General features: G+C 48.1%; 1 protein-coding gene across 1 annotated transcript in view; it reads right to left on the bottom strand.

Moving 5' to 3' along the window:
* Window positions 1-26,364, bottom strand: part of SYNJ2 (synaptojanin 2) — a 745,535-nt gene that overhangs the window by 372,418 nt on the left and 346,753 nt on the right. The window contains exon 5 of the mRNA XM_086927319.1: window positions 23,515-23,598. Coding sequence (XP_086783445.1) covers window positions 23,515-23,598 — 84 coding nt within the window. The remainder of the gene's footprint in view (window positions 1-23,514; window positions 23,599-26,364) is intronic.

The raw sequence follows: 26,364 nt of genomic DNA, 5'->3' as shown, positions 1-26,364 counted from the left end.
ACTGTGGGTACCCTCTCGGGCAGGCAGGTCTGGGAGTATGGGGAGTTGAACAAAAGTTACTTACCTGTAAACTGTGGTTTTCCAGTATTGCTATCTTTCATAGATTCACATGCTTGAATCATTGCCCGTCGAAGTGTGAGTCCCACGGTACATATAAATAGCAATAAATATGCACAGAATAGCCATATCATAGGTAAATTAGAACCAGGAAGTAAAATAGTTAGAAGTCAATAGGGAAAAAAAATCCACTTTCATGACTCGTCCAAGTCATTATATATAGACCAAACTACAGCCAATCAGGCGAAAGCACACTCCAGGTCCAAGTCATTATATATAGTCCAAACTACAGCCAATCAGGCGACAGCACCCACCAGAATGTTCTCCCCAGAGGCTCAGGCTCTCAGATTTTCTAGCACAAGTGTGATATAAGAGTAAAAGAGCCTAGGAGAGCCTCTGAGCGAAGGTGGGTGGGTCGCATGTGAATCTATGAAAGATACCAATACTGGAGAACCACAGTTTACAGGTAAGTAACTTTTGTTCTTCTTCAGTATTGGGGTATCTTTCATAGATTCAAATGCTTGAACCAGAGTAGAAGCAGTAATTCCATAATAATTATTGTGAGACCATCAAAGAAAGATACATATATATATATATATATATATATATATATATATATATATATATATATATATATATATATATATATATATATATATATGTATATCTATATTCCAAAACCACATAAATTAAACATATGTAAATATGTAATAATATATAAATAGATATGTACATATGACTGCCATCAATGAGGAGGAGGGAGGAACAGAGGCTCACCTTATTTAAAAAGAGTACGGAGAACCACTTGTCTGGATTGCTGGTAGCTTCCAGACAGTAGTGCTTGGTAAAGGTGTGCCTGCTGGAACATGTTGCAGCTTGGCATATTTGATGAAGAGGCACACCAGCAAAGAGAGCAGTAGAAGAAGAGATTGCTCTAGTAGAAAGTGCTCAAGGAGTTGCCTGTAGAGGTCTACCCGCTTGCTGATGACAGAAAAAGATCGTAGCAGAATTCCAACGAGCAATGGACTGTTTGGATATTGGGTGTCCCTTACGCATCTTTCCATAGGCTATAAAAAGCTGATCAGATTTACGTATTGAGGATGTCCTTTGTAAATACAATTTTAGACATCATTTGACATCAAGAGTATGTAAAGTCCTTTCCGCAGGTGATTGAGGATTGGGAAAGAAAGTCTTCAAAATGACCGGTTCATTGCAATGGAAATCAGAAGGTACCTTAGGCATAAAATTGGGTTATTGCAGAGCACTACCGAGTCCTTCGTAAATTGAAGAAAAGGCGTTTTAATAGTTAAGGCTTGAATGTCACTGACCCACCTGGATGAAGTGAGAGCCAACAGCAGAGACATCTTCCACAAGACAAACTTCAAATCAGCCCTATGAATAGGTTCAAAAGAGTGTCGCATGAGTTGTGACAGAACAATGTTAAGATACCAGGGTGGACGTGGGCGGCGGATGGGAGGAAACATACAAAATAATCCTTTGAAGTATTGCTGAATGATCCTAGAGGAGTAAAAAGAGTGTAGGGGGGAGGAGCTACGCCGCGAACCAAGATGGCCGCATAAGCTCCCGGCTCCGCCAACCTCCGCCGGCGGCTCGTCTATCCTGCTGACTATCCTTTCCTCTCTCCGGACTCCCGTGCGCATGAAGTGCTTCTGACTCTTGCGGTGCAATCCCGGTCTTCCCAACTTGTCGGGTGACGAAGTTATATCGAGAACTATTCTTGGCCTGCTCCAGGGCTGAAGCCGGGACCTCGATTTCTAGCCCTGCCGGGTTGGAATTGCACAACATCGGCTGTGGGGTCGGGGCTGCGTCCGGTCTCCCGAACTTGGACCATTCTTGGGATTTTCGAATGGCACCTCAGTGACCGGCTTGAGCGGCGGACATGGTACAGTGCAACAGTTGAAGTTCGACAGCCGCGATCGGGGGTCCGACGCCCGGAGACCCTTCTGGGCCGGGGTCGACGGGCTTGGCCCAGCGGGCGGCGAAGGTGTCGATTCTGCCAGTTTGGTGAGCGCCCACTGTTATCATCGGCTTTGTGCGTGCCTAGTGACTCGGAGTTTGTGTTCGGTGATCGTGTCCTGCTTTGTCTCTTCGTGGGAGGAGATGGAGGAGGCAGACGGCACAATATCGCTGAGGTCCGTAATGGCCGCCATTGGGGGCTCCACTCTTAAATTGCCGACATGTATGTTCGGATGTCTGTACCGCTGAACAATGTTTGTTTGAGACCGGAACGTGATGCCCCGACATGCTACCAGCAAGCTGTGGTTCCTGTGGAGTCCTCTGCCTATCATCAGGGTTCATTTTGGCTTCTTGGGTTTGCTGCGTCATGTGCTACAAGTCAGGATTGTACCTCATATTGTAACGGGGGTCGGGTGGTTTTGTTGATGTCCTCCCCAGGTTGGGGTGTAATATTTGCTTCATACAGTGGTTAGGATGTCCTGGGGAGGTCGCCAATGGCGGGGGGCAAGGGAGACCGGGAGTGTGTATGTTCTTCTCCTCCTCCCCTTTCCTTTCCTTTCTTTAGGGTAGTTCCGGGGCGACAGGCACGCTGTTAGTGGGTAGGCCGTAGCCATTACAGGGGTGCAGGGTGGCGGGTGTTAGGGGGGGTTTGGTATTTTAGTTTGTTTTGTTCTATGGTCCTTTTATTTCCTTTCTTCTTTCAGTGGGTCGGCTGTTTCTCCTTCTGCCATTTCTTGAATCATGGGGCGTCTACACCAGCTTCTACTTCATTGTCTCCTGATGGTGGTTTTTCGGGTGAGTGCTCGCACTTGATCGCTTGCTAGTAGATATATTGTTACTACTAGTCTGTTACGTGACCAAGACTATTATTTTGTTACCTGTTTTTTGACTGCAGTGCGTAGTACATCCCCTCATCTCTTACTGCTTTTTAAAGTATGGTGTGACGCCTCTCACAGTAATACCACTACTGTCTCTTAAAAAAAGAAAAAACGAAACCTTTGATATGTCCATTGCATTGGTGATGCATTTAATTATTTGCTGCAAATTCTTCGTAGAGGTCGCCAGGACTGCTGATAGATGCATGTACTTTAAATTGATTTTCTACTTTGCGGCCGGCTCCTGTGGTTGTAGGCCGGCGCTTGTACTACTTTGAATGCATCAATAAAGGTTAAAAAAAAAAAAAAAAAGAAATAGCCGCTAAGAATACCTTAAGAGTAGAGTGGGAAAGGCCTGACCTTGCCAGATGTAAAAAGAAAGGCAAAGGATGTTCTAGTTTTGCATGGATTGGGTGGATGTTGGAGGCTTGACATCACAGGCAAAATCGCTTTCATTTGAGCATGTAGGTTTTTATAGTGGAGGGAGCACTAGCTTTAGCTAAAACCTAACTACATTCTGAAGGAATGTCTAAGTAAGCAAATTCAAGGTGTACAGGCGCTAGGCCGCTAAGCACAGAGATGCAGGATCCGGATGGCAGATCTGTCCGTTGTGAATGGATAGGAGATTCGGTATTGGTTGCAACTGAATGGGATCGCATTTGGATAGGGGGAGTTTGGTAAACCAGAACTGGGGGAGTTTGGTAAACCAGAACTAGGAGCTATGAGAAGTCGGCAACCAGGCTCTTTCTTCATTTTCCGGAGTACCCTGGTAACCAACGGTATCGGCGTAAAAGCGTAAGCATAGATCTGTGACCAGTTCATCATAAACACTTTCCGTACGAGTCCCATTGGGGAAGCTAACTTCCTTAGAAATGGCATTTGCGGTTCAGACTGGTCGCGAACAAGTCCAATCGAGTCGACCCCACTTCTGAATAATCTGATCCAATGCTGGGTGATGGAGTTCCCACTCGTGGTTGGACGTTGTCGACCTGCTGAGGTAGTCTGTGAGGATGTTGGATCCTCCCGGGACATGGACTGCTGCCAGAGTTATTTGATGCTGGATCGCCCAATCCCAAATTTTCTGGGCTTGCTGAGACAGCAAAGTGGATCTTGTCCCTCCTTGTCTGTTTAAGTAGTGCATACTTGTTGTGTTGTCCGTCCGGATCAACACTGATGTTCCGAGAATGATGGTGCGAAAAGGTTTCGGAGCTAGGAAGATCGCTAGCAACTCCAAAAGGTTGATATGGCAAGTCCTTTGTTGAGCATCCCATTTGCCGTTGACTTTCAGTCCTTGAAGGTGCGCTCCCCACCCTTCGAGATGATTCAGAAAAGGGGGTGGTGATGAGTGGTCGCTCCCCAGTCTCACTACCGAGACCTGGTATCGTTGTGCTGCCTTTTAAATTATATCTGCCAGAAGTTTATTTGCCTTGTACTGCCGTGCTCGCTGCTCCGCTTTACTTGCGCTGAACTACCGAGACCTGGTATCGTTGTGCTGCCTTTTAAATTATATCTGCCTGAAGTTTATTTGCCTTGTACTGCCCTGCTCGCTGCTCCGCTTTACTTGCGCTGAACTTTCCACATATTCTTTAACTTTTATAGCGCGATAACCCCCGGCGCTGTGCTCTGCCCTCCCCTCCGCTGCCATTTTGTTTGTTGTTGTTGTGCTCGGTCTGCGTCCTCGTGAGCCCGCCCCGCCTCCCAGCTGAGCCGCCCTCCCACTGACTATATACAGCGCTCCCGTACCTGGAAGCGCTGTGATCCCCTCTTCACTGCCGTGCTGAGTGGTCACTCCCCAGTCTCACTACCGAGACCTGGTATCGTTGTGCTGCCTTTTAAATTATATCTGCCAGAAGTTTATTTGCCTTGTACTGCCCTGCTCGCTGCTCCGCTTTACTTGCGCTGAACTACAGAGACCTGGTATCGTTGTGCTGCCTTTTAAATTATATCTGCCTGAAGTTTATTTGCCTTGTACTGCCCTGCTCGCTGCTCCCCTTTACTTGCGCGGAACTTTCCACATATTCTTTAACTTTTATAGCGCGATAACCCCCGGCGCTGTGCTCTGCCCTCCCCTCCGCTGCCATTTTGTTTGTTGTTGTTGTGCTCGGTCTGCGTCCTCGTGAGCCCGCCCCGCCTCCCAGCTGAGCCGCCCTCGCCCCTCCCCCTTCCCACCATCCATATATGACAGTAGCCCATGCGTGCAGCGTCCACGCGCAGCGTTCGCACCGAAGGTGTGCCAAAGGTAAGCCCGTCTACGCCCGTCCACGCCTGGACCGCGCCCAGCGCCAGACCCCCTGGTCCTCGCTATGCCCAGCCTTCCCGCATTACTTACGACGCCTCCATCCTCCTAGCCCTTAACCCCGGTCGACTCCTCAAAGGCGCCCAAGCCGCCCCTGGACACATCCATGGACCCTTCTCTTGCAATTCCTGCAAGTTCGACGGCACCAAGACCAACTCCTCATCCTCGAACACCAAACAGAGCTCCGACACTAACCACCTTAAATGCATCCTGCTCAATACCCGATCGGTCCACAGACACGCCATCGACCTCTGGAATCTACTAGACACCATCTCCCCGGACGTCGCCTTCCTTACAGAAACATGGATGAACGCCTCCTCAGCCCCAGACATCACCATTGCCATCCCGGAAGGATACAAGATCATCCATAAGGACCGCACCCACCAAACTGGAGGTGGCATCGCCATCGTTCATAAGAACTCCATCCGCATCTCTACCAGCTCAGACGCCAACCTCGCTAGCGCCGAACACCTTCACTTCCAGATCCACACCGACCCCAAGACCACACTCAGAGGCACCCTCCTCTACCGACCTCCAGGATCCCGCGCACAATTCAGTGACGACATCACCGACTTGATAACCCCTCACGCTCTCCCCTCCGAGGAATACATTCTACTTGGAGACCTCAACTTCCACCTGCAAAAGAGCTTCGACTGCAACACCACCACCCTCCTGGACAATCTCGCCAACCTCGGACTCAAACAAATTGTTAATACCCCCACCCACATCACAGGTCACACACTCGACCCCATCTTCATCTCCAGCAAACATATCTCCTTCTGTCACACCACAGCTCTCCATTGGACGGACCACAGCTGTGTTCACTTTACCTACAATAAGTCCACAACACACAACCTCCCTCAACCCACTCTTCGAAGAAACTGGAACAAAATCACCATCGACCAGATCTCCTCATCGCTACTTCAAAACCCCCTTGTCCACACCTCAAACCCCGACAAAGCAGCTATTAACTTCACCCAATGGCTATCCAACAGCGCCGACATCCTAGCACCGTTGAAAAAACGTCAAACCAAACTAGGCAGCAAAAACGCCTCCTGGTTCAACGATGATCTTAAGAAATCTAAGAAGCTCTGTCGCTCCCTCCAGAAAGCCTGGAAAAAAGACCCAAACACCAACACCAGGGACGCCTTCAAAAATGCCACCCGCACACACCACCAACTGATCCGGACTGCCAAGAAAGCCGCATTCAAAGACCGACTAGATAACAACGCCCACAACAGCAAGGAATTAATCAACATCGTCAAAGAATTTACCAACCCCCCCGCCAACTCCAACGACATCACTCCCTCGCAAACCCTTTGCGACTCCCTAGCTTCGTTCTTCCACGACAAAATCGCAGACATCCACAACAGCTTCGAAAACCAACCCGGACACCAACCCACCCAACCTTCTGCCGTACCCTCACCCCCCTTGAACATCCTCAATGACTGGAACCCTATCTCCACTGAGGACACCATCCGCCTGATGAATTCCATTCACTCAGGATCCCCAACAGACCCATGCCCTCACCACATCTTCAACAAAGCAGACTCCATCATAGCACCACACCTCCGAGACGTCATCAACTGCTCCCTCAACTCCGGCACCTTCCCTGAAATCTGGAAACACGCCGAACTCAGCGCCCTTCTGAAAAAACCCACAGCTGACCCCACCGAACTCAAAAACTACCGACCCATCTCGCTCCTACCATTCCCGGCCAAAGTCATCGAGAAAGCTGTCAACAACCAGCTCGCCGCCTTCCTCGAAACCAACAAATCCCTCGACCCTTCACAGTCCGGCTTCCGAGCCAAACATAGCACAGAGACTGCCCTCATCGCCGCAACAGACGACATTCGAACTCTACTGGACAATGGAGACACAGTCGCCCTCATCCTCCTCGACCTCTCCGCAGCCTTCGACACAGTCTGCCATAGCATCCTTCTACAGCGCCTCAGAAACATCGGAATCCAAGGAAAAGCACTGGAATGGATCACTTCGTTCCTCACCGGAAGAACCCAGAGAGTCCGCCTCCCACCATTCAAGTCAGAGGCCACTGAAGTCATCTGCGGCGTGCCACAAGGATCTTCACTCAGCCCCACCCTCTTCAACGTATACATGAGCCCCCTCGCGGCCATCGCACGCCAACACAACCTCAACATCATCTCCTACGCAGATGACACCCAACTGATCCTCTCACTCACCAAAGACCCTAATACCGCTAAAACCAACATTCATGAAGGAATGAAAGAAGTAGCTGAATGGATGAAGCATAGCCGTCTAAAACTTAACTCAGATAAAACAGAAGTCCTTATCTTAGGAACCTCCCCCTCCGCCTGGGATGACTCCTGGTGGCCAGAGGCTCTTGGAAAAGCACCCATCCCGATGGATCACGCACGGAACCTGGGCGTCATTTTAGACTCCTCACTCTCGATGTCCAGGCAGGTCAACGCCGTCTCATCATCTTGCTTCAACATTCTTCGCATGCTCAGAAAAACATTTCGCTGGATCCCCACCGAAACCAGAAAAACGGTCACCCATGCACTGGTTACAAGCCGACTGGACTACGGAAACACCCTATACGCCGGCACCACCGCAAAACTCCAGAAAAAACTCCAACGCATCCAGAACGCATCAGCCAGACTAATACTTGACATCCCACGTAATGACCACATCTCCAGCCACCTGAAAAAACTCCACTGGCTCCCCGTCAATAAGAGGATTACTTTCCGCCTCCTAACCACCATGGGAGGTAGGTCCTTCTCATACCTGGCCGCTAAAACCTGGAACTCACTCCCCACTCACCTTCGTCTCACTCAGAGCCATCTAGCATTCAGAAACCAACTTAAAACTTGGATATTCGACAAGTAAGCGCATCCCTCAAGCGCCTTGAGACCCTCTGGGTATGTAGCGCGCTATATAAATTCTTTTGACTTGACTTGACTTACCCAGTCCAAAGATCAGGGCTTGATCCATCACCGTTTTTTAGCTCACTGCACCATCCCAGCTCAGAACCTGGCTACATGCAAATTAGTCTGTTCCTTTCCCAGTGCATGATGGGAACAGGGCAAACCAAACTACCTAGCCAATTCTTATACTGGGAAGGAAACAAGCTCCCGGGGACCGGTTTCTGGCATTTCAGCCGTCGTCGGCCCGGCTTGCTTGAATCCTGATGGTGCAATGAGCAAGGGACTCACATCTGAGAATACCCTTCCACGCTTATGGTGGACAAAATGATTCAGAAAAGGGGGCGTCTGTGGTGATGTCAAAACTTGGAGCCTCCACTAGGAATGAGAGGTTTGCTGCAATGTTCCTTTTGCATGTCCACCGGAGTAGCGCTTTCCGTATCTGAGGTGTGATGTGAATGAGATCGTCGAAGGACCCTGAAACCTGTAACCATTGTTAATTGAGCTCCTCTTGCAAGGTTCTCATCTTGAGACAACAGTTGGGTACCAGGGGAATGCAGGATGAGAGCACCCCGAGAAGTGACTTGAACTGTCGGACAGAAACACACCTTTTTGAGCGTAGTAGTTGGGCAAGCTTGCAAAGCTTTTGTTGTCTTTCGTTTGAGACAAAGGTTCGTGTCTTTAGAGTGTCTATGGTGGCTTCTACGAACGTTCTTGTTTGCGAAGGGATGAGTTGAGACTTGTCTAGATTGATGGAGAGACCCAGAGAATGGAAAAGAGACAGACATCTCTGAGTACGGGTTTTCGCGACTGTGAAAGAATTCGCCACGAAAAGGCAGTCGTCTAAGTAAGGAAATATTTGTTTTCCCTTTTGTCGAAGGTGTGCAGCCACAGGTGCCAAGACCTTGGTGAAGACACAAGTCGCAGTACGTAGTCCGAAGGCAAGGACCTTAAACTGGAGTCCCTGCCAGCCACTCTGAACCTCAAGAATTTTCTGTGTCTAGGTAAAATCTGGATATGAAATTAAGAGTCTTGGAAGTCGAGGGTGATCATGTGATCCTCCTGAGTGAGGAGTTGAAGGACTTCTTGGAGAGTCAACATCCAGAAGGATTGCGTTTTGAGATATTTGTTTAGGGAACGAAGATCCAGAATGGGGCACCATTCTCCCGATTTCTTTTTTATTCGAAGAAATCTGGAATAGAAACCGGTGCCTCTAAGTAATCTTGGAACCACTTCGATCGATCCCTCCCTTCCTTATCATCAGATTTATTTGGGAGAAAAGCTCTGTGAGAAAAGCTGGAGGCAGGCCTTTGGGAGGAGAATTCGGAGGAGTTTGACAAACTCTAGAATGTGGCCCCTGGCCACAATGTCCAAGACCCATTTGTCTGTGGTGAGAGCAGACCAGGTTGAGTAAAAACGGGAGATCCTTCCTCCAACTTTTGTAGGAATGAGCGGTAGAGCAGGTGGCAGTTGTCACTGCTTCTTAGATGCATCACATCTGCGGTAGGGGGACTTCCTTCTGTTTTGTGTATATGATGTAGTTGGCTGGTTGCTGCCTGAAGGATTGCGGTCTTTGAGAAGAGTAACATTGGTTACCTTGATAGGACTGGCATTGTCTCGACAGGTTATAGCCTCCTTGACTGGGGAAGGATCCACGTCCCCTAGCGCCTCGAAAAGGCGGTTTAGGAAACTGAAAAGTGCAGAGAGATCTTGCCGTCTCAGTATGTTTCTTAATGGCTTGGAGGGCATCCTCAATGTGCTCTCAGTCAAATGGAATGTCAATGATTTTTGTCTGAACTTCCTGACGAAATTAAGTGGATTTCAACCAACCCTGTTACCGAAGGACCGCAGCACCTGCCAGTTGCCGAAAACCTGAAGACGCAACATCCAAGCAGAATCAATAATCTCATCTGAGATTCGTTCTCCCTCCTGGAGGATTTTGAGCGCTTCTGACTTGGAGGGCTCAGGTAACATCTCAATGAAGGTAGAGATGTCAGACCACATCTGCCTATCGTAGCGGCCTAAGATGTCCAGCGAGTTGGCTGCCCGGACAGTAGTGGCCGCCATTGTTGAAACTTTCTTCCCAATGGAATCTAGACGTCTCCCATCCCGATCAGGGTGAGCCCACAATAGAGAGGAGGGATTCTGTGCTCAGCCTTGTGCTGCTTGCCTTAGTCTGACCGATAAGACATGCTGGTGAATTGTTCAGTGCCTTGTATTGCTTTTCAAGACGAGGCAGAACCACAGGACTGAAGGCAGGAGTCTTTATTACTTTCAGTCCTTGCTGCCAAATAAAGTTGATAATCGGGGTTGTTCATACTTGTTTCCTTGGCTGGTCCTTAAAATGAATCCTTCTTGGTTTCCATAGGAAGGAGGAACCGTTGTGCCGCTCTCTCCATTAGAAAATTAAAACCTCAGATATCGACTGGAGGTGAGTCAACAGGAGCAAGAGTAGAAGGAGACGGAGTTTGTATCTGATAGTCATCCCATTCCGTAAGGAGTGATCTGCCATCCAATTCTAAGCCACCGGAGAAACTGGTCTGGGCGACCACAGCACTGATGAAGATTGAGGAATGGGTTTTGGTAGGACATAAGAAGCTGATTCAGATGGAGGAAATCGGCGATAATAGTCATCCAACATGTGCTGCAAGTTGTTTAGAAGAGGCAGTTGTGCAGTAGGGTTTGAAGCAGCAGTCTTAGGGTAATAGTCACCTTCTTGATCTTCATCTTGGTATTTAATGAAGAGCTCTGAAGGGCTCCTGGCAGTGCAAAATCTATCGTCCTCATCAGATTCTTCCTCATCTGCCCCATAATCGCATAACTGCTCGGGCAACGCAAGAGGAACTTTACCTTGGGAGGTGTGAATCGGAGAGAGGACCTCCAAGGAAGATTTGCGTCTTTGAAGTAAGTAAGGCGCTGCTGTCGATGGTGGCAAATGTGTAGATGGTACTATAGAAGACTTTGAGGATACTGTGGTTGTAGACGAAGACCAAACCTGGAGATCAGCGGATAAAGACAGATGCAGCGCCGACGAGGCAGCAGTCGACGGGGAAACCATCGACGAGGCGGCCATAGATGAGATGGCCGTCGATGAGGCGGCCGTCGACGAGGTAATCATCGACAAGGTGGCCGTCAACGAGGGAGTCGTCGAAGAGGCAATCGTCAACGAGGCTTTCTTATTCTTTATTGATGAAGGGTCTCATCGACGGCAGTTTTCAACTTCTTCGTCGATGACGAGGAGAAGGAAGTGACTGACGTGGTTGGTCTCACGGAGACTGACACCAGCGTAAGCCAACGACATTATCATTTGAGGCTTTGGAGACAAGAAAGTTGCAGTTGACTTAGTCGTCGCAGCAACGGCAGGCTTCGTCGACGAGGACATAGTCGTCGACGAGGGACCCCGTTTCTGAGGAAAATCTCGGTCAGAAATGGGTTTTGAAGCCTGAGATTTTACAGTCTTTCTCGGGGTGTAGAAGGCAGAGTTTTATCTTTAGGAGGTGGAGGAGCCTTTTTGATGTGGAAGGCAACTCGACAGTCTTTGAGGTGTGCTGTTCTTTTAACACCTTAACCCCAGGAGAAGACAAAACTGTCTTGTTAGCCCTCTTCCTAAAGGAAGCAGTTCTGACAGAGGAAACACTCTCTATGTCAGATAAGGGGTTGTCTTGCTCCTTAATCTTCTGTAGCCACAGAAGTAGGCGTACCTCTCGGTCCTTCAAAGTTCTGCAGATCTTGCAGTCTCTCACGTGGTGGTCCGGATACAAGCAGTAAATACATTTCTTGTGGGGGTCTTCAGAAAACAGCCGGAGCTTCCCACAAGACTTACAAGGTCTAAAGAGAGATTTCTTTGAAGAAGACATCATAAAATGAAGAAATTATGAAGAAACCTGAAGAAGTACTGATTAGAGCTCAGGGAGACTCCCTTCATATGACGTGCGGTAGAAGATCTGAGAGCCTGAGCCTCTGGGGAGAACATTCTGGAGGGTGCTGCTGCCTGATTGGCTGTAGTTTGTACTATATATAATGACTTGGACGAGTCCTGAAAGTGGAAAAAAAATCCTATTGACTTCTAACTATTTTACTTCCTTTTTCCAATGTACCTATGATATGGCTATTCTATGCTTATTTATTGCTATTTTTATGTACCGTGGAACTCCCACTTCTGCTACGGGGAATGATTCAAGCATGTGAATCTATGAAAGATACCCCAATACTGGAGAATTGGTGATTCCCCAGCACCATAAAAGAGTATATTACTTACCTTGTAAGCATCTATTCGTAGCATGTAGTGCTGCAGATTTACATGCTATGCACACTCCTATCATTTAGCATTGAACTCAGACTCTACAACTTGTTTTTCTCAAAGTCATTTTATTACGGATGTGACGACGAGTCTCCTCCTCTTCGAGAGCATAAGCATGTGCCAACTGCTCAATTGTTAGATTGTTCATTTTTTCCAGCCATAGCGAGTGAGAATGGAGCTAGTGAAGTTACTCTAAAAACATGAAGATGTATCTACAGTGTATCATGCATGTAAATCAGCCACCAGTTTATGCCTGCCTGGGAGACGTGAGGGCGCATGTGAATCTGCAGCACTAAATGCTACGAATAGCTATATACACTGTACAGCTGATGGCTGGGGAAGCGGCGCACACTCAATACTCGCTTCGCTCCCCAGCAGAGTGGTCGCTCCCTTGCCTCCCTGGCGAAGTGCGGTATCGTTGTGTGCTCTTACCCTTATTGAAGACCTGCAGCGTGCCCTGCCTGCCGCCTTTGCTAAGATTTCACTGATATCGCGCCTGCTTGCCGCTTTGTTAGATTTTATTTGGTAACACGCCTGCTTGCCGCTTTGTGAACATTTTACTTGTAGGGCGCTCGCTTCCGCTTTGTAGAAACTTCATTTGTGAGGCGCCTGATTGCCGCTTTGTAACGTTTCTCTTGTAGCGCGCATTTTTCACTGTTTGGAAGCATTTCCATTGCACCAGCGCATTTCGCCCCAAGCGCTCCGCTCCGCTGTCCCCTACGCAGCCATTTTAGCTGTTGTTGTCCTCCTTCGTGACCCGCCCCGCCTCCCAGCTGAGACGCCCTCCCACTACCTTAATACAGCGCTCCGTGCCCTCCACGCGCTGTGACTCGCTTCGCTCCCCAGCAGAGTGGTCGCTCCCTCGCCTCCCTGGCGAAGTGCGGTATCGTTGTGTGCTCTTACCCTTATTGAAGACCTGCAGCGTGCCCTGCCTGCCGCTTTTGCTAAGATTTCACTGATATCGCGCCTGCTTGCCGCTTTGTTAGATTTTATTTGGTAACACGCCTGCTTGCCGCTTTGTGAACATTTTACTTGTAGGGCGCTCGCTTCCGCTTTGTAAAAACTTCATTTGTGAGGCGCCTGATTGCCGCTTTGTAACGTTTCTCTTGTAGCGCGCATTTTTCACTGTTTGGAAGCATTTCCATTGCACCAGCGCATTTCGCCCCAAGCGCTCCGCTCCGCTGTCCCCTACGCAGCCATTTTAGCTGTTGTTGTCCTCCTTCGTGACCCGCCCCGCCTCCCAGCTGAGACGCCCTCGCCCCTCCCCCTCCACCATCCATATATGACAGGAGTTCCCGCGCGCAGCGTTCACGCGCAGCGACCGCGCCCCACTCGCGCCGAAGGTGCGCCAAAGGTAAGCCCGTCTACGCCCGTCCGCGCCTGGACCGCGCCCAGCGCCAGACCCCCTGCCCCTCGCGCTGCCCAGCCCTCCCGCATTTCCTACGATGCCACCACCCTCCTAGCCCTTAACCCCGGTCGCGCCCCCAACTGCGTCCAAGCCGCTCCTGGTCGCACCCATGGACCGTTCTCCTGCTACTCCTGCAAATTTAGCGGCACCGACAACATCTCCGCTACGACCACACCACAGATTCCCGACCCCAACCACCTACAATGCATCCTTCTCAACACCCGCTCGGTCCACAGGCACGCCATTGACCTTTGGAACCTACTAGACGCCATCTCTCCGGACGTCGCCTTCCTAACAGAAACATGGATGAACGCTTCCTCCGCCCCTGACATCGCCATCGCTATCCCTGATGACTATAAGATCACACGCAAGGACCGCACCGACCATACAGGAGGAGGAATCGCTATCGTCCATAAGAAATCCATCCGCATCTCAACCAGCTCCGACGCCAACCTCGCTAACTCCGAACACCTTCACTTCCAGATCCACACCGACCCCAAGACTACTCTTAGAGGCACCCTCCTCTACAGACCACCAGGACCCCGCGCAAAATTCAGTGAAGACATCACGGACTTCATCACCCCACACGCGCTCCCCTCCAAAGACTACATCCTTCTGGGAGACCTCAACTTCCACCTTGAAAAGATCAACGACCGCAACACCGCCACCCTCCTGGACAACCTCGCCAACCTCGGACTTAAACAACTGGTCACTTCCCCCACCCACATCGCAGGCCACACTCTCGACCCCATCTTCACCTCCAGCAACCATGTCTCCTTCAGCCACACTACGGATCTCCTCTGGACTGACCACAGCTGCGTTCACTTCACCTACAACAAGCCGATACCCACCAACCACCTCCAACCAACTCTTCAAAGAAACTGGAACAAAATCACCACGGATCAGATCTCCACATCGCTCCTTCGAACCTCCCCAGCCCTCTCTTCTAACGCCAACGAAGCCGCCTCCAACCTCACCCTTTGGTTATCCAACACCGCCGACACCCTAGCACCACTGAAAAAACGTCAACACAAACTTGGCAACAAGAAGGCCTCATGGTTCAACGATGATCTCAAGAAGTCCAAGAAACTATGCCGCTCCCTTGAAAAGGCCTGGAAAAAAGACCCAACCACCAGCACCAAGGACGCCTTCAAAAGCGCCACCCGTACTCACCACCAACTGATCCGAAAAGCCAAGAAAACAGCATTCAAGGATCGACTTGACAACAACGCCCACAACAGCAAGGAACTTTTCAACATCGTCAAGGAATTTTCCAACCCCTCGGCCAACTCCAACGACATCACCCCCTCTCAAACCCTCTGCGACTCCCTAGCCTCTTTTTTTCCACAACAAGATTGCTGACATCCACAACAGCTTTGACAACCAACCCGGAAGCCAACCCACCCTACCATCTGCTGACCATCTTCCCCCCCGTAAACACCCTTAACGCCTGGAACCCAATCTCCACTGAGGACACCATCCGCCTGATGAATTCCATCCACTCTGGATCCCCCACAGACCCATGTCCTCACCACATATTCAACAAAGCAGACTCCGTCATAGCACCGCACCTCCGAGACGTCATCAACTGCTCCTTCAACTCCGCTACCTTCCCTGAAGACTGGAAACACGCTGAACTCACCGCCCTTCTGAAAAAACCAACAGCAGACCCCACCGAACTCAAAAACTACCGCCCCATCTCGCTTCTTCCATTCCCGGCCAAAGTCATCGAGAAAGCTGTCAACAACCAGCTCGCCGCCTTCCTCGAAGCCAACAAATCACTCGACTCCTCACAGTCCGGCTTCCGAGCCAAACACAGCACTGAGACCGCCCTCATCGCAGCAACAGACGACATTCGAACTCTACTGGACAATGGAGACACAGTCGCCCTCATCCTCCTCGACCTCTCGGCAGCCTTCGACACAGTCTGCCACAGCACCCTTTTACAACGCCTCAGAAACATCGTAATCCAAGGAAAAGCACTGGAATGGATCACCTCGTTCCTCACCGGAAGAACCCAGAGGGTCCGCCTCCCACCATTCAAGTCCGAGGCCTCTGAAATCATCAGCGGCGTACCTCAAGGATCCTCACTCAGTCCCACCCTCTTCAACGTATATATGAGCCCCCTCGCGGCCATCGCACGCCATCACAACCTCAACATCATCTCTTACGCGGATGACACTCAACTGATCCTTTCTCTCACCAAGGACCCCAACACCGCCAAAACTAACCTACACGAAGGAATGAAAGAAGTCGCCGATTGGATGAAACAAAGTCGTCTGAAACTGAACTCAGACAAAACTGAAGTCCTCATCTTAGGTACATCCCCATCTGCATGGGACGACTCCTGGTGGCCGGAAGCCCTCGGAAAAGCACCCATCCCGACAGACCACGCACGGAACCTTGGCGTCATCCTGGACTCTTCACTCTCAATGAACAGACAAGTCAGCGCCGTATCCTCTTCCTGCTTTAACATTCTTCGCATGCTCAGAAAAACATTTCGCTGGATCCCCTCCGAAACAAGGAAAACAGTCACCCACGCCCTAGCCACGAGCCGACTGGACTACGGAAACACCCTCTACGCAGGTACCACCGCTAAACTCCAGAAGAAACTACAACGAATCCAAAACGCCTCAGCCAGGCTCATATTAGACATCCCACGCAATGAACACATCTCTGGTCACCTTAAAGACCTCCACTGGCTACCCGTCAATAAGAGGATCACTTTCCGACTGCTTACCCACGCACACAAATCACTCTACGACATCGGACCAGATTGCCTCAACTCTCGACTGTCCTTCTACACCCCCTCCCGCCAACTTCGCTCCTCCAGCCAAGCCTTCGCCACTGTACCTCGCATCAACAAGACCACCATGGGAGGCAGATCCTTTTCATACCTGGCCGCCAAAACATGGAACTCACTCCCCGCTTACCTTCGCCTCACCCAAAATCACCTAGCGTTCAGAAAGCAGCTTAAAACGTGGATATTTGACAAATAATCCTCCTCCCCTTCCTAAGCGCCTTGAAACCCTCTGGGTATGTAGTGCGCTATACAAATTTTATGACTTGACTTGACTTGAATACTGGTACAGTCAAAGTTCGTAGCCAATTTCACAAATATTCTGGTTGGCACTAAGAAGGAGGGAGTGCCACCAAATCTTCCTCAATTGGAGACGTACGAAAACTTCTCAACTCGTTCAAGGTATCTCCAAGAACTTAAAATCAAGAAAAGTATAACTGCGTTGAGGCATCCAGTGTCTTTTATTCAGACATGATGCATAAGCGATGTCGGAATAAAAGACACTGGATGCCTCAACACAGTTATACTTTTCTTAATTTTGAGTGCTTGGAGATACCTCGAACATGCTACGAATAGATGCTTACAAGGTAAGTAACATACTCCATTCATAGCATGTGTTGGCTAAAGGTACACATGAAACGCATAGACTGTAAAGCAGTACTCCTATCATAGTGGCTCTAGGCATCAGACGATGCAGATGTTTGTAAAAAGTGTCCGTAGGACCGTTTGTACCACAAGGGATTGCGGTCTTGCTTGGACATCCACACAATAGTGTTTAGTAAATGTGTGTGGATTTGACCAAGGAGTTGCTTTGCAGATCTCAGTTAAAGTAATGTTGGTCAAGAAAGACAACTAAGCACCTTTATTTCTAGTAAAATGGGCACGTGGACCTGTTGATAAAGTAAGTTTGGCTTTAATATAGCAAATTTGAATACATTTTAAAATCTACTGTGAAATACTTGGCTTAGAAATGGCTTTACCCTTTCTTAGATTTGAGAAAGCCATAAAAAGTTGTTGTATTTTGGTAAATGGTCAAGTTCTTTCAATATAGTGCATTAACCCCTTCAATGCTACGGACGGCCCCAGGCCATCCCACGTGATGGTGGGCGTTTGCTGAGGAAGGCCGGGGGCCCTCCGAACCCCACCCACTGATTAGAATGCCAGCACCGCGGCAGAATTCCCGCCGCGGTACGGTGTTAATGCCCTTTTAACATCTAGTGTATGAAATGCTCTCTCTGCCATGGTTTCTGGCTTTGGGAAGAAGACCGGTAAATTTAGTGTTTGCTTTAAATTGAAAGGAGAGATCGCGTTGGGAAGAAATTTAGGATTTGTCTGCAGATGTACCTTATCTTGGAAAACCTGGAAGTAAGGTTCTTCTTTTGTTAGTGCATGGAATTCACTAACTCTTCTAAGGGAGGTGATAGCTACTAGGAAAGCAACATTGCAAAAGAGGAACTGCATCGGTTTGAAAGGTTTGCCCATTAACCATAAAAGAACAACATTTAGGTTCCAAGAGGGTACCGGTGGTGCACATGGTGGAATTATTCTTTTCAGCCCTTCCATAAAAGCCTTAATGACAGGTATTCAAAAATGTGACTGATGGTCCAGGTTCTGCAGATAAGCCACTACCGCCACAAGGTGCTGTTGTATGGAAGTATATGCTAAATGTGACTTTTGTAGGTTTAACAAGTAGCATACTATTTGTTGTATAATAAGAGTGCAAGGGTCTGTGTGCTGGGCTATACAGTAGTGTACAAAGCATTTCCACTTAGATGCATAAGGAGGAGGTGAGTCTCCAGTACTCTCGGAGGCTGCCCTCGTCCTTGCAGTTGTTACAAACAGGGAGTCGGCTGTTGGGTGTCCCCTGATATAAAATGGGACTGTACAGTATGGCTTGAATTTCGGGTCAATACTTGCCTTTAATACCCTAGATTTTACTTGGTCTTTGAATACCTCAGTGGAAACTTCCAGCATTGACCCTATCATTGGTAAATATTGACCTGAGACGTCCTGCAGAATGTCTCGACTAAGAAGTCTATTTCTTTCTCTGTAGTATGCATCTGGACTTTATGGAATTCAGCAGCACACTGAATAACACTATGATAGGAGGAAGTATCATCAGGTGGTGATCAATGTCTGGGTTTGGTAGTACTACAATGTGTGCATCCCAAGGGTCTGGGCTTTGGGTAGGGGTTCCCTGTGAGTCTGTGTCATGAATGAAATGACTAGGGATCCTTGTGTCTACATCGTCCGAATGTGTGGATGATGGAGACATTGGTTGTGGAGGTGGTGTAATGTCAAGTGGCATAGGACTAGGGTTTTCTTATTCTTGAACAGACTGCAGGCAGCACAGTCCTGCTGGTTGTGCTCTGGCGACAAGCAGAAGTTGCCGACTTCGTGCTGATCAGAGAATTAGTATTTTGCCCCGCTTTGAGGGCACTTCCTGAAAAGTCTCTTTTTTTACATTTCATCATCCGGAGCGGAACCGTCGAGGTGTCCTTCATGTTGAAGTTGACCCAAATGGAATGTTCACTGTAACTTGAATCCAACGGCTGATGGTGACGAGGCAGAGTTGGATTCTTCAAGTAGAAAATCACTTTGAGTCGGTTGTGCTACTACGGACCACAAAGGAGTTGAAGATGCAGAGAGCTCCGGCGCAAGCCGTCTGAACGCCATGGCAGCCAAAATCAATCTGCCAATATTCCCCTGGTGTTGTCTTCTCCTATTATCAGCGTAGAGGGCCCCTCGTGTGTCTCGATCTCTACTGTTGACATCATTTGATGTTACTGGAGATTTGTGATCGGGCTCCAAAGGTTACAAGTGTTCAATCAGTCTTCATCCTTCATCTAACTGAGAGGTTTTTGGAAGCACTTTCACCTGCGTCGCTATGTCTGCATGTAATGCTGCGGCAAGTCAATAAATCCCTTATGGGTGTAACTGTCACTCCTCATGAACAAACAACCCAAAGGAGAGGTCAAGAGAAACAGTACATTTTTCTCAGCCTAGGTCACAATCAAGTGTGCAACATTCCAGAGTGGGTGCAACACACTCCTAGAACGGCAGGATGTAATGTTGTACTGGGGAGGATAATGCAGCTAAAAGTAAATACACTGTTGAAAGATGATGCTTCGACAATAAAAGGTGATCCACTGAATGCTTGCAAAAGTCTCAGCCACCGACAACAGCTTCAGCTGCAAACGCGTCCATCAATTTGTGGCACATCACAGATGGGGGGACACTCATCCTCAAATCAGACGTGGTCCTACTATACCTGGGCTGAATATAGGGTGACCAACCGTCCATAAATTTCACGGACAGTCCGTATTTGCGGCCGTCTGTCCGTTGTCCGTGAAGGATCTTTTAACGGACGCCATTTGTCCGTAATTTTAACCGGGCACCGGTCGTAGCTCCCTGAAGCCGGCGCAGCTTCCACCCACCTCCCTCGTTGACTCCGATGCTGAGGTCGGGTGTAACAGACTCCGAGGCAGTACAAAAGCTCACATACCCAGCAGCATTGGAGAGGCACAGCAGGGTGGCAACCCTCACACCTCCAGCCCTTGATGAGCTGTTAAGAGGTGCTTGAAGGTGACTGAGGGGGGGCGGAAGCTTCAGGAGCATCTATTCAGATGCAAACAGCCCTGAATACGCCATGTCTCCACAATTTAGAGGGGCTTCACACATTCAATTTCTGCCCAGGGCTACTGTGACACACCAGAGATAGATCAGAAATGCGAAGGTCTGGAAGCTGGGAACACTGCTTTCTGGGTCGAGAGCATTCCTGCAGGAATGGGTGCTCCCTGCTGCCTCGTCATTACAGGGAAAACAAAACCCAAGCTAGAAAAGAGGGACACAAAGAGTAATGTGGAAATGCAATACGAAAGCTCAGTCGTTAATGTATCTACTGTGTGAGTAAGCGCTGCATGGTCCAGTCGTAGATGGATAATTCTGTGCGTTAATAAACCTGCTGCATGGACTTGTCTGTACAGCTTCTATTCTGGTGAGATTGCTCCCTCTCTTATCACTCGGCGCATTAGCGATTTATTAGGAGAGTATTACGACTGAAAAGAGAAAGCTTAACGTTAGGAATTTGCAAGATGTACTCATAAATTTACCTACCTTGCACCAGAGGCTGGCTCATACTCCGACCAGACACGGGGCCTCTCTTTTGATCGTGCCTGTGATTGGCTTTGCCTTTAATCTGCCAGTGGGCAGTTTTGCAAGTAGATGTGTTACAACGCGCTGTTACCTTAGAAGGCTTGGAGAGTGCTTGGTCATTTTAAATTCAGATGACCGAGGCCAAACTCTCTGCAATGCTTTTACTTGCAACTGCTCTGTCTTTTTCTGCTGTCTGAGCGGTGACGATAATTTATTTGAAAATAGTGTCTCTGGCCTTTTGTTTCTACCATGCCTCCCTCCATATACTGAATGCACACATACGCTGTGTGTATGTTATAGATGGACGCATGGTGAAAACGAAAGGCCAGGGACACTTGTTTTATTTTATTTTAAATGAGTGTCCATGGCCTTACATTTCTACCATGCGCCCATGCAACATACACACACAGTGTGTGTTTCTGTTGTATATGGAGGCATGGCAGACACCAAAGGCAGCACATTTTATGATTTAAATGAAATCATGAAATGTGCAGCCTTTAGTTTCTACCATTGCTCCCTCCATATACAAAAGAAACACGCACACACTTCTATGTGTGCAGAGCTTTAAGTGGAATGAAATAACTGGGGGGTCTCTCGTAGGGGTGGCCAATGTAATTATGAGCGTTGCTTAACACTGTTAAGCTAAAAATCTGTACTTCGCATAGTGTGCTGCCCCACTGGTATTGTGCCTCATGTGTCATTGCCTCTCCAGATAAATCATACGAGACACACATATTGGGCCTGTTTCCGTTGGTTGGGTGTGCTTGGCTTGGGGGTCATTTTGCAAGCAGACCATTTAGAGGATTGGGCTAATTTTTGATCTGTTTCAAATGTTTTCTTCATATTTGTGCTTTAACATGCTATATTTGGATCCCCGTTGTTCTCCAGTTTGCAGTAAAAATGTGGTGTGAAAGCCACCATTTGAATCAATTTTTTTTCAAAAAATTCTTGCGCACCCTCCTTTTGTGTTTTGGGTTTGCTCGCTTCGCTCGCTTGCTCGTTATATTAGGGTACACCATTTTTCGCCCCACAACTTTCAAAATCCACAAGCCGCCCCTGGCCCTACCCCACCCTGGAAGAGACCAAGATGATACTAGAATACTGCATGCCCACCCCTGTGCCCACCCTGGTGGATCCTGTTCCCCCCCCCCCCCCCCAGTGATGGCTCCTGTCGTCCCGTCCCCCGGCCTGTTGTGGCTCCTGTCCCCCCCTGTGTTGGATCCTGTCTCTGCCCTGGGTGGCTTCTGTCCCAGTCCTGGAATGGCTCCTGCAGCGAGGGTGAAGTTCTTGACGGGCCTCTTCTCAAAAAGGCTCAGCTCAAAATTAATATGAAAAGGTGGGCGAGTGAGCAAGTGAAAGGATGGCTGGATGCATTAGTGAAAGGGTGAATGGATGAATGAAAGATTGAATACATGGATAATGAGAGGATGGATGGATAGATGAGTGAGTGGAAGGATGGAAGAGAGAAAAGGTAAATAGCTGGATGTATGGGTGGAAGGGTAGCTGGATGGGTAAAAGGGTGGATGGATGAGTGAAAAGGTGGATGATGATTGATTGAGAGGGTGGATGCATGAGTGAAATGATGGATGGATTGATGAACTGATAAGTGCAAGGGTGAATGGATGGACAGATGAGCGAAAGGGTGGATGTAAGGATGGATGAGTGAGTGAAAAGGAAGTTAGATGGCCAAAAGGATGAATAGATGAGTGAAGGAGTGAAAGGATAAATGGATGAGAGAAAGGATGGATGAGTGATAGGGTCAATGGATGGATTCATGAGTGGATGAGTAGATGGGTGGATGGATGGAAGGAAGGATTGCTAAGTGAAAGGGCCGATGGAGAGAGAAAGGGAGGATGGATGACTGAAAGGGTGGAAGGATGAGTGACTGGGTGGATGGATAGTAAGTGAAAGGATGGGTGAAAGGGTAAATGGCTGGATGGATGAGTGAATGAATGGATGGATGGCTAGAAGAGTGGATGGATGAGTGTACAGATGGATAGGGTGAAAGGGTGGATGGATAATGGATGGATGAGTGAAAGGATGAATGAAGGGATTGATGAGTGAAATGATAGATGGAAGGATACATGATGGATAGGTTTGCAAATGGTTTAATATGTTTGGATATGGCTGGGCTTACTTATATACTATTGCGCGACCTCTGATGTGTCTGTAAAACGTATCCAATTGTCCTGAAGTTTTGTCCTGAATTTTGACATCCTGTCCTGAATTTGTGTCCTGAATTTTGACCCTTTGTCCTGAATTTTTACACTCACCGTCCTGAATTTGCACCATTGTCAGTTGGTCACACTAGCTGCATACCATATATGAAGAACAGTTATCCAGACCTCTGGTTGGAATGGAAGAACGATACATGTCTCTGAAATAAACGTGTTTGCATTTGGCAGCAGTGAATGGTTTGCATTCCCTCGAAGTCCCTCCTTCCATTCCAAAAGAGAACAGATGTATTGTGCATGGCAATGTGTAGAAAAACTTACGTGGTTCGATTATTAACTATTGGGAATTTAAGTATTACTTCAGGTCATGTGCACAACCCAAGAGAAAACACCAATGTAGAACAAGGACATGAACAAAATCAGTGTGGAGTATTTTTTATCTTTCTTCAAAGGCACTGGATTCTCCTGTGATAATATGAAACGAATGAATAAATGAAATGGAAAGGAAACAGGGAAATATTACATCATTCAATGCGAAATGTATATGACTAAGGGTTCACGTGGCTTACCTGAATCCCTGGCTGTTCCCAGAATAGTGGAACCGAGCCGCGTATCTGTACAAAGGACGAGACATCCTCATCGAGGTAAATGGTCTGCGGAGAAGAGAGAAATCCGTTCAATGTAATTCAGTCTCATTTGTGGTGGTTAGTGCAGCTAGTGTGACATGACCCGGAAGCAAACAACAATCTGATCTGCCTCAGTCTTCTGATCCGTCACCATACCTGTCCTCATACCGTGCATTCGGGACGAATGCAAAATAATACCCTTTTGGAGAGGCCGACTGGAGGAACATCGTGGCTGGGAGGCTGTTCCTGACTTTGCAAAACTGAACTCTAAAATGTTAAATGTACATTACAAACAAGGTAATAAAATCAACAAAATACGTAATATAGGCGATTATATTGTAAAACGTGGTTGGTTACTAGTTAATTCATTGTATTGCACAATTTTTATGTATCGGTAATCGTAGTCGATAGGCAGATAGTACGAACATTATTTTACCATATCAAAAATAAAGCAGTATTAGCCCATAAGCATGCATTCCACCCGCTTATAAATACTACATTGGCCTCCGGCTTTTCCCCTGGTCCTATTGCTCCTATTGCTATAGCTTTCAGGCAGGGTCTGAGCCAGAGCTAGGCCTAGGAGGACATTGACATTTTGTCCTTAAGTGCGTTACTTGTATGAGACACTTTATGAGGGACTTTGAGCACATTTTCAACACGCCACTTTGACTAGAATACACCCATTCTCCAACGACCAACCGTTCTTTCATACAGTGCTTCTACGGTGCTTTCATACACTGCTTCTACTGTGCTTTCATACAGTGCTTAATTTGTAAAAAAAAAAACATTAGTGCCAGTGCTCTCGTCAGGAGGCTACTGCAGCTTGCACCACACTTTGCCCCTACAAGTATGACAGTTCAGACTATTCCAGACCCCAAATCTATAAGAATGGCTTTGCCAGCAAATAATAGTCATTTATAGTGTATATTGAATTAATCTGTTTTGTACTTGCGATGGCCAACGGCCGACGTAAGAACTACCTCGCTGGCGCTGCACAAGTCCGTTGGCCGACGCACCACGCCCATTCTTTAATTCTCACGCACTGCAGGAGAATTCGCTGCGCAGTTAAGGGGTTAATAATTACCTCCTGTTGTATTTATCTATAAATTAGATAGACAGCACCACTTTGTGGCAGACAAGTACGGAGTTGACAATTAAGTGCCGGTGCCGAGCACCGGAAACCACCAGCTCAAATTAAACACTGCTTTTATATTCCGACACTGATGCCACCCCGGATGCCATTAGCCCCTCAAACACCTTAATCGGGTCCATAGCCTTTCCTGACTTCTATTGAAACACAGACATCAAGAGTCTTTTCAGACCATAAGTTCGATTTGTTGGCATGCTGGACTGAAAACGTTTAAAAAAGTTGGACGACAATCACGAACTGTGCCCCTTGTACGCCTCCAGACTCGGTGGGAACACGATGTAGCGGGATTGGAGGACAAGGAATGGCAGGAGGCCTGGCCTCCCCAAGGGAGATAGCCATCTCCACCAGACTCCGACTGGTACAATTCAAAATACTTCACAGAACTTACCTCACTGGCCCTGCACTAGTGAGGATGAGCTACAAGACGGACTCTGGGTGTGTGAGGCGGTGGGGGCAGGAGGGTACCGTTGCACATGTCATCTGGGAATGTGTACATATCCAGAACTACTGGTCGGAGTTGATAAAGTGCATGGAAGAAGTGATGGTAGTTAAAATTTAGCCTAATATAAAGTTGTGCATGTTGGATATATGGGGACCCACAGATCTCAATAGGAAATGGAAAGTTTGGGTGACATTGGGAACTATGATTGCAACACATAACATTGCCAAAAGGTGGGGAGGTAAGAAGGCACCAACAATTGTAGAGTGGCAGCGGGTCATGGACTGGTGAATGTTGATGGAACGAACAATTTACGAATCTAGAGGATGTCCCAAAAAGTGGTTGCAGATATGGGGTAGATGGAACACTTTCAGGGGCCGACTGCGAACCACCAAGGATGGAGCATGACCAGGGCCTCATGCAGTGTGAGTGACAAAACGGAGGTCCTGTTTTTCAATCAACCCATGCTCCCTCTGTTGGGACTCTGGTGGCCGACTGAGCTAAACCCACCTCCGCTGCCATTTGCCTGGGCCAGGAACCTAGGGTTTAAGTTTGATACTCAACTTACTGGCAAGGCACAAATTGCTCATGTTTCCTCACTGTGTTTTGGGAAATTGAAGGCTTTGCTGAGGTTCTTTCACTTCCTGCCTATGGATTGTAGAAAGGCATTGGTGCATGCATTAGTCACTTCTCAACTCGACTATGCTAATAGCCTCTACCTTAGTCTCCCTGAGTATTTGCTCAGGCGGTTACAGATCATTCAAAACGTGGCACCCAGGCTAATTAGGAATGTGGCCTGAGACACTATATTACCCCCCACTTGCACAGTTTACACTGGCTTCCAGTAAATAGAAACATAGAATATAAGGCACTGACCTTGGCGTACAGAGCAGTCAGAGGTATTGGTCCCCATTACCTGAAGCAGATGTAGGAGAGTAGGATCTGCATCTTATAGTTACCACCACTTTTTGCTGATGTTTCACTGTTTTTCGACTTTAGTCTGGCTGGGGCCCTGCTATCCTCTTTAAATTGATTCCATGTACTTTAGGTACACTCCAGTTTGGTTACTGGGGTACCCTTGTGAGTACCTAGTATATGGTAACCTGGGTTCCAAGGGCATAGGTACCCCAGACCCCTACCAGGGTCTGCAACATGTATTGTGCCACCCCTGGGCAGCATTCCAAAATGACACCACCGGTCTGCT

Source organism: Lissotriton vulgaris, chromosome 6 (genome assembly GCF_964263255.1).
Source record: "Lissotriton vulgaris chromosome 6, aLisVul1.2, whole genome shotgun sequence".
Lineage (NCBI taxonomy): Eukaryota > Metazoa > Chordata > Amphibia > Caudata > Salamandridae > Lissotriton > Lissotriton vulgaris.
The sequence above is the reverse complement of the archived record's forward strand: the minus strand, read 5'-3'. Positions and strand labels throughout refer to the sequence as shown.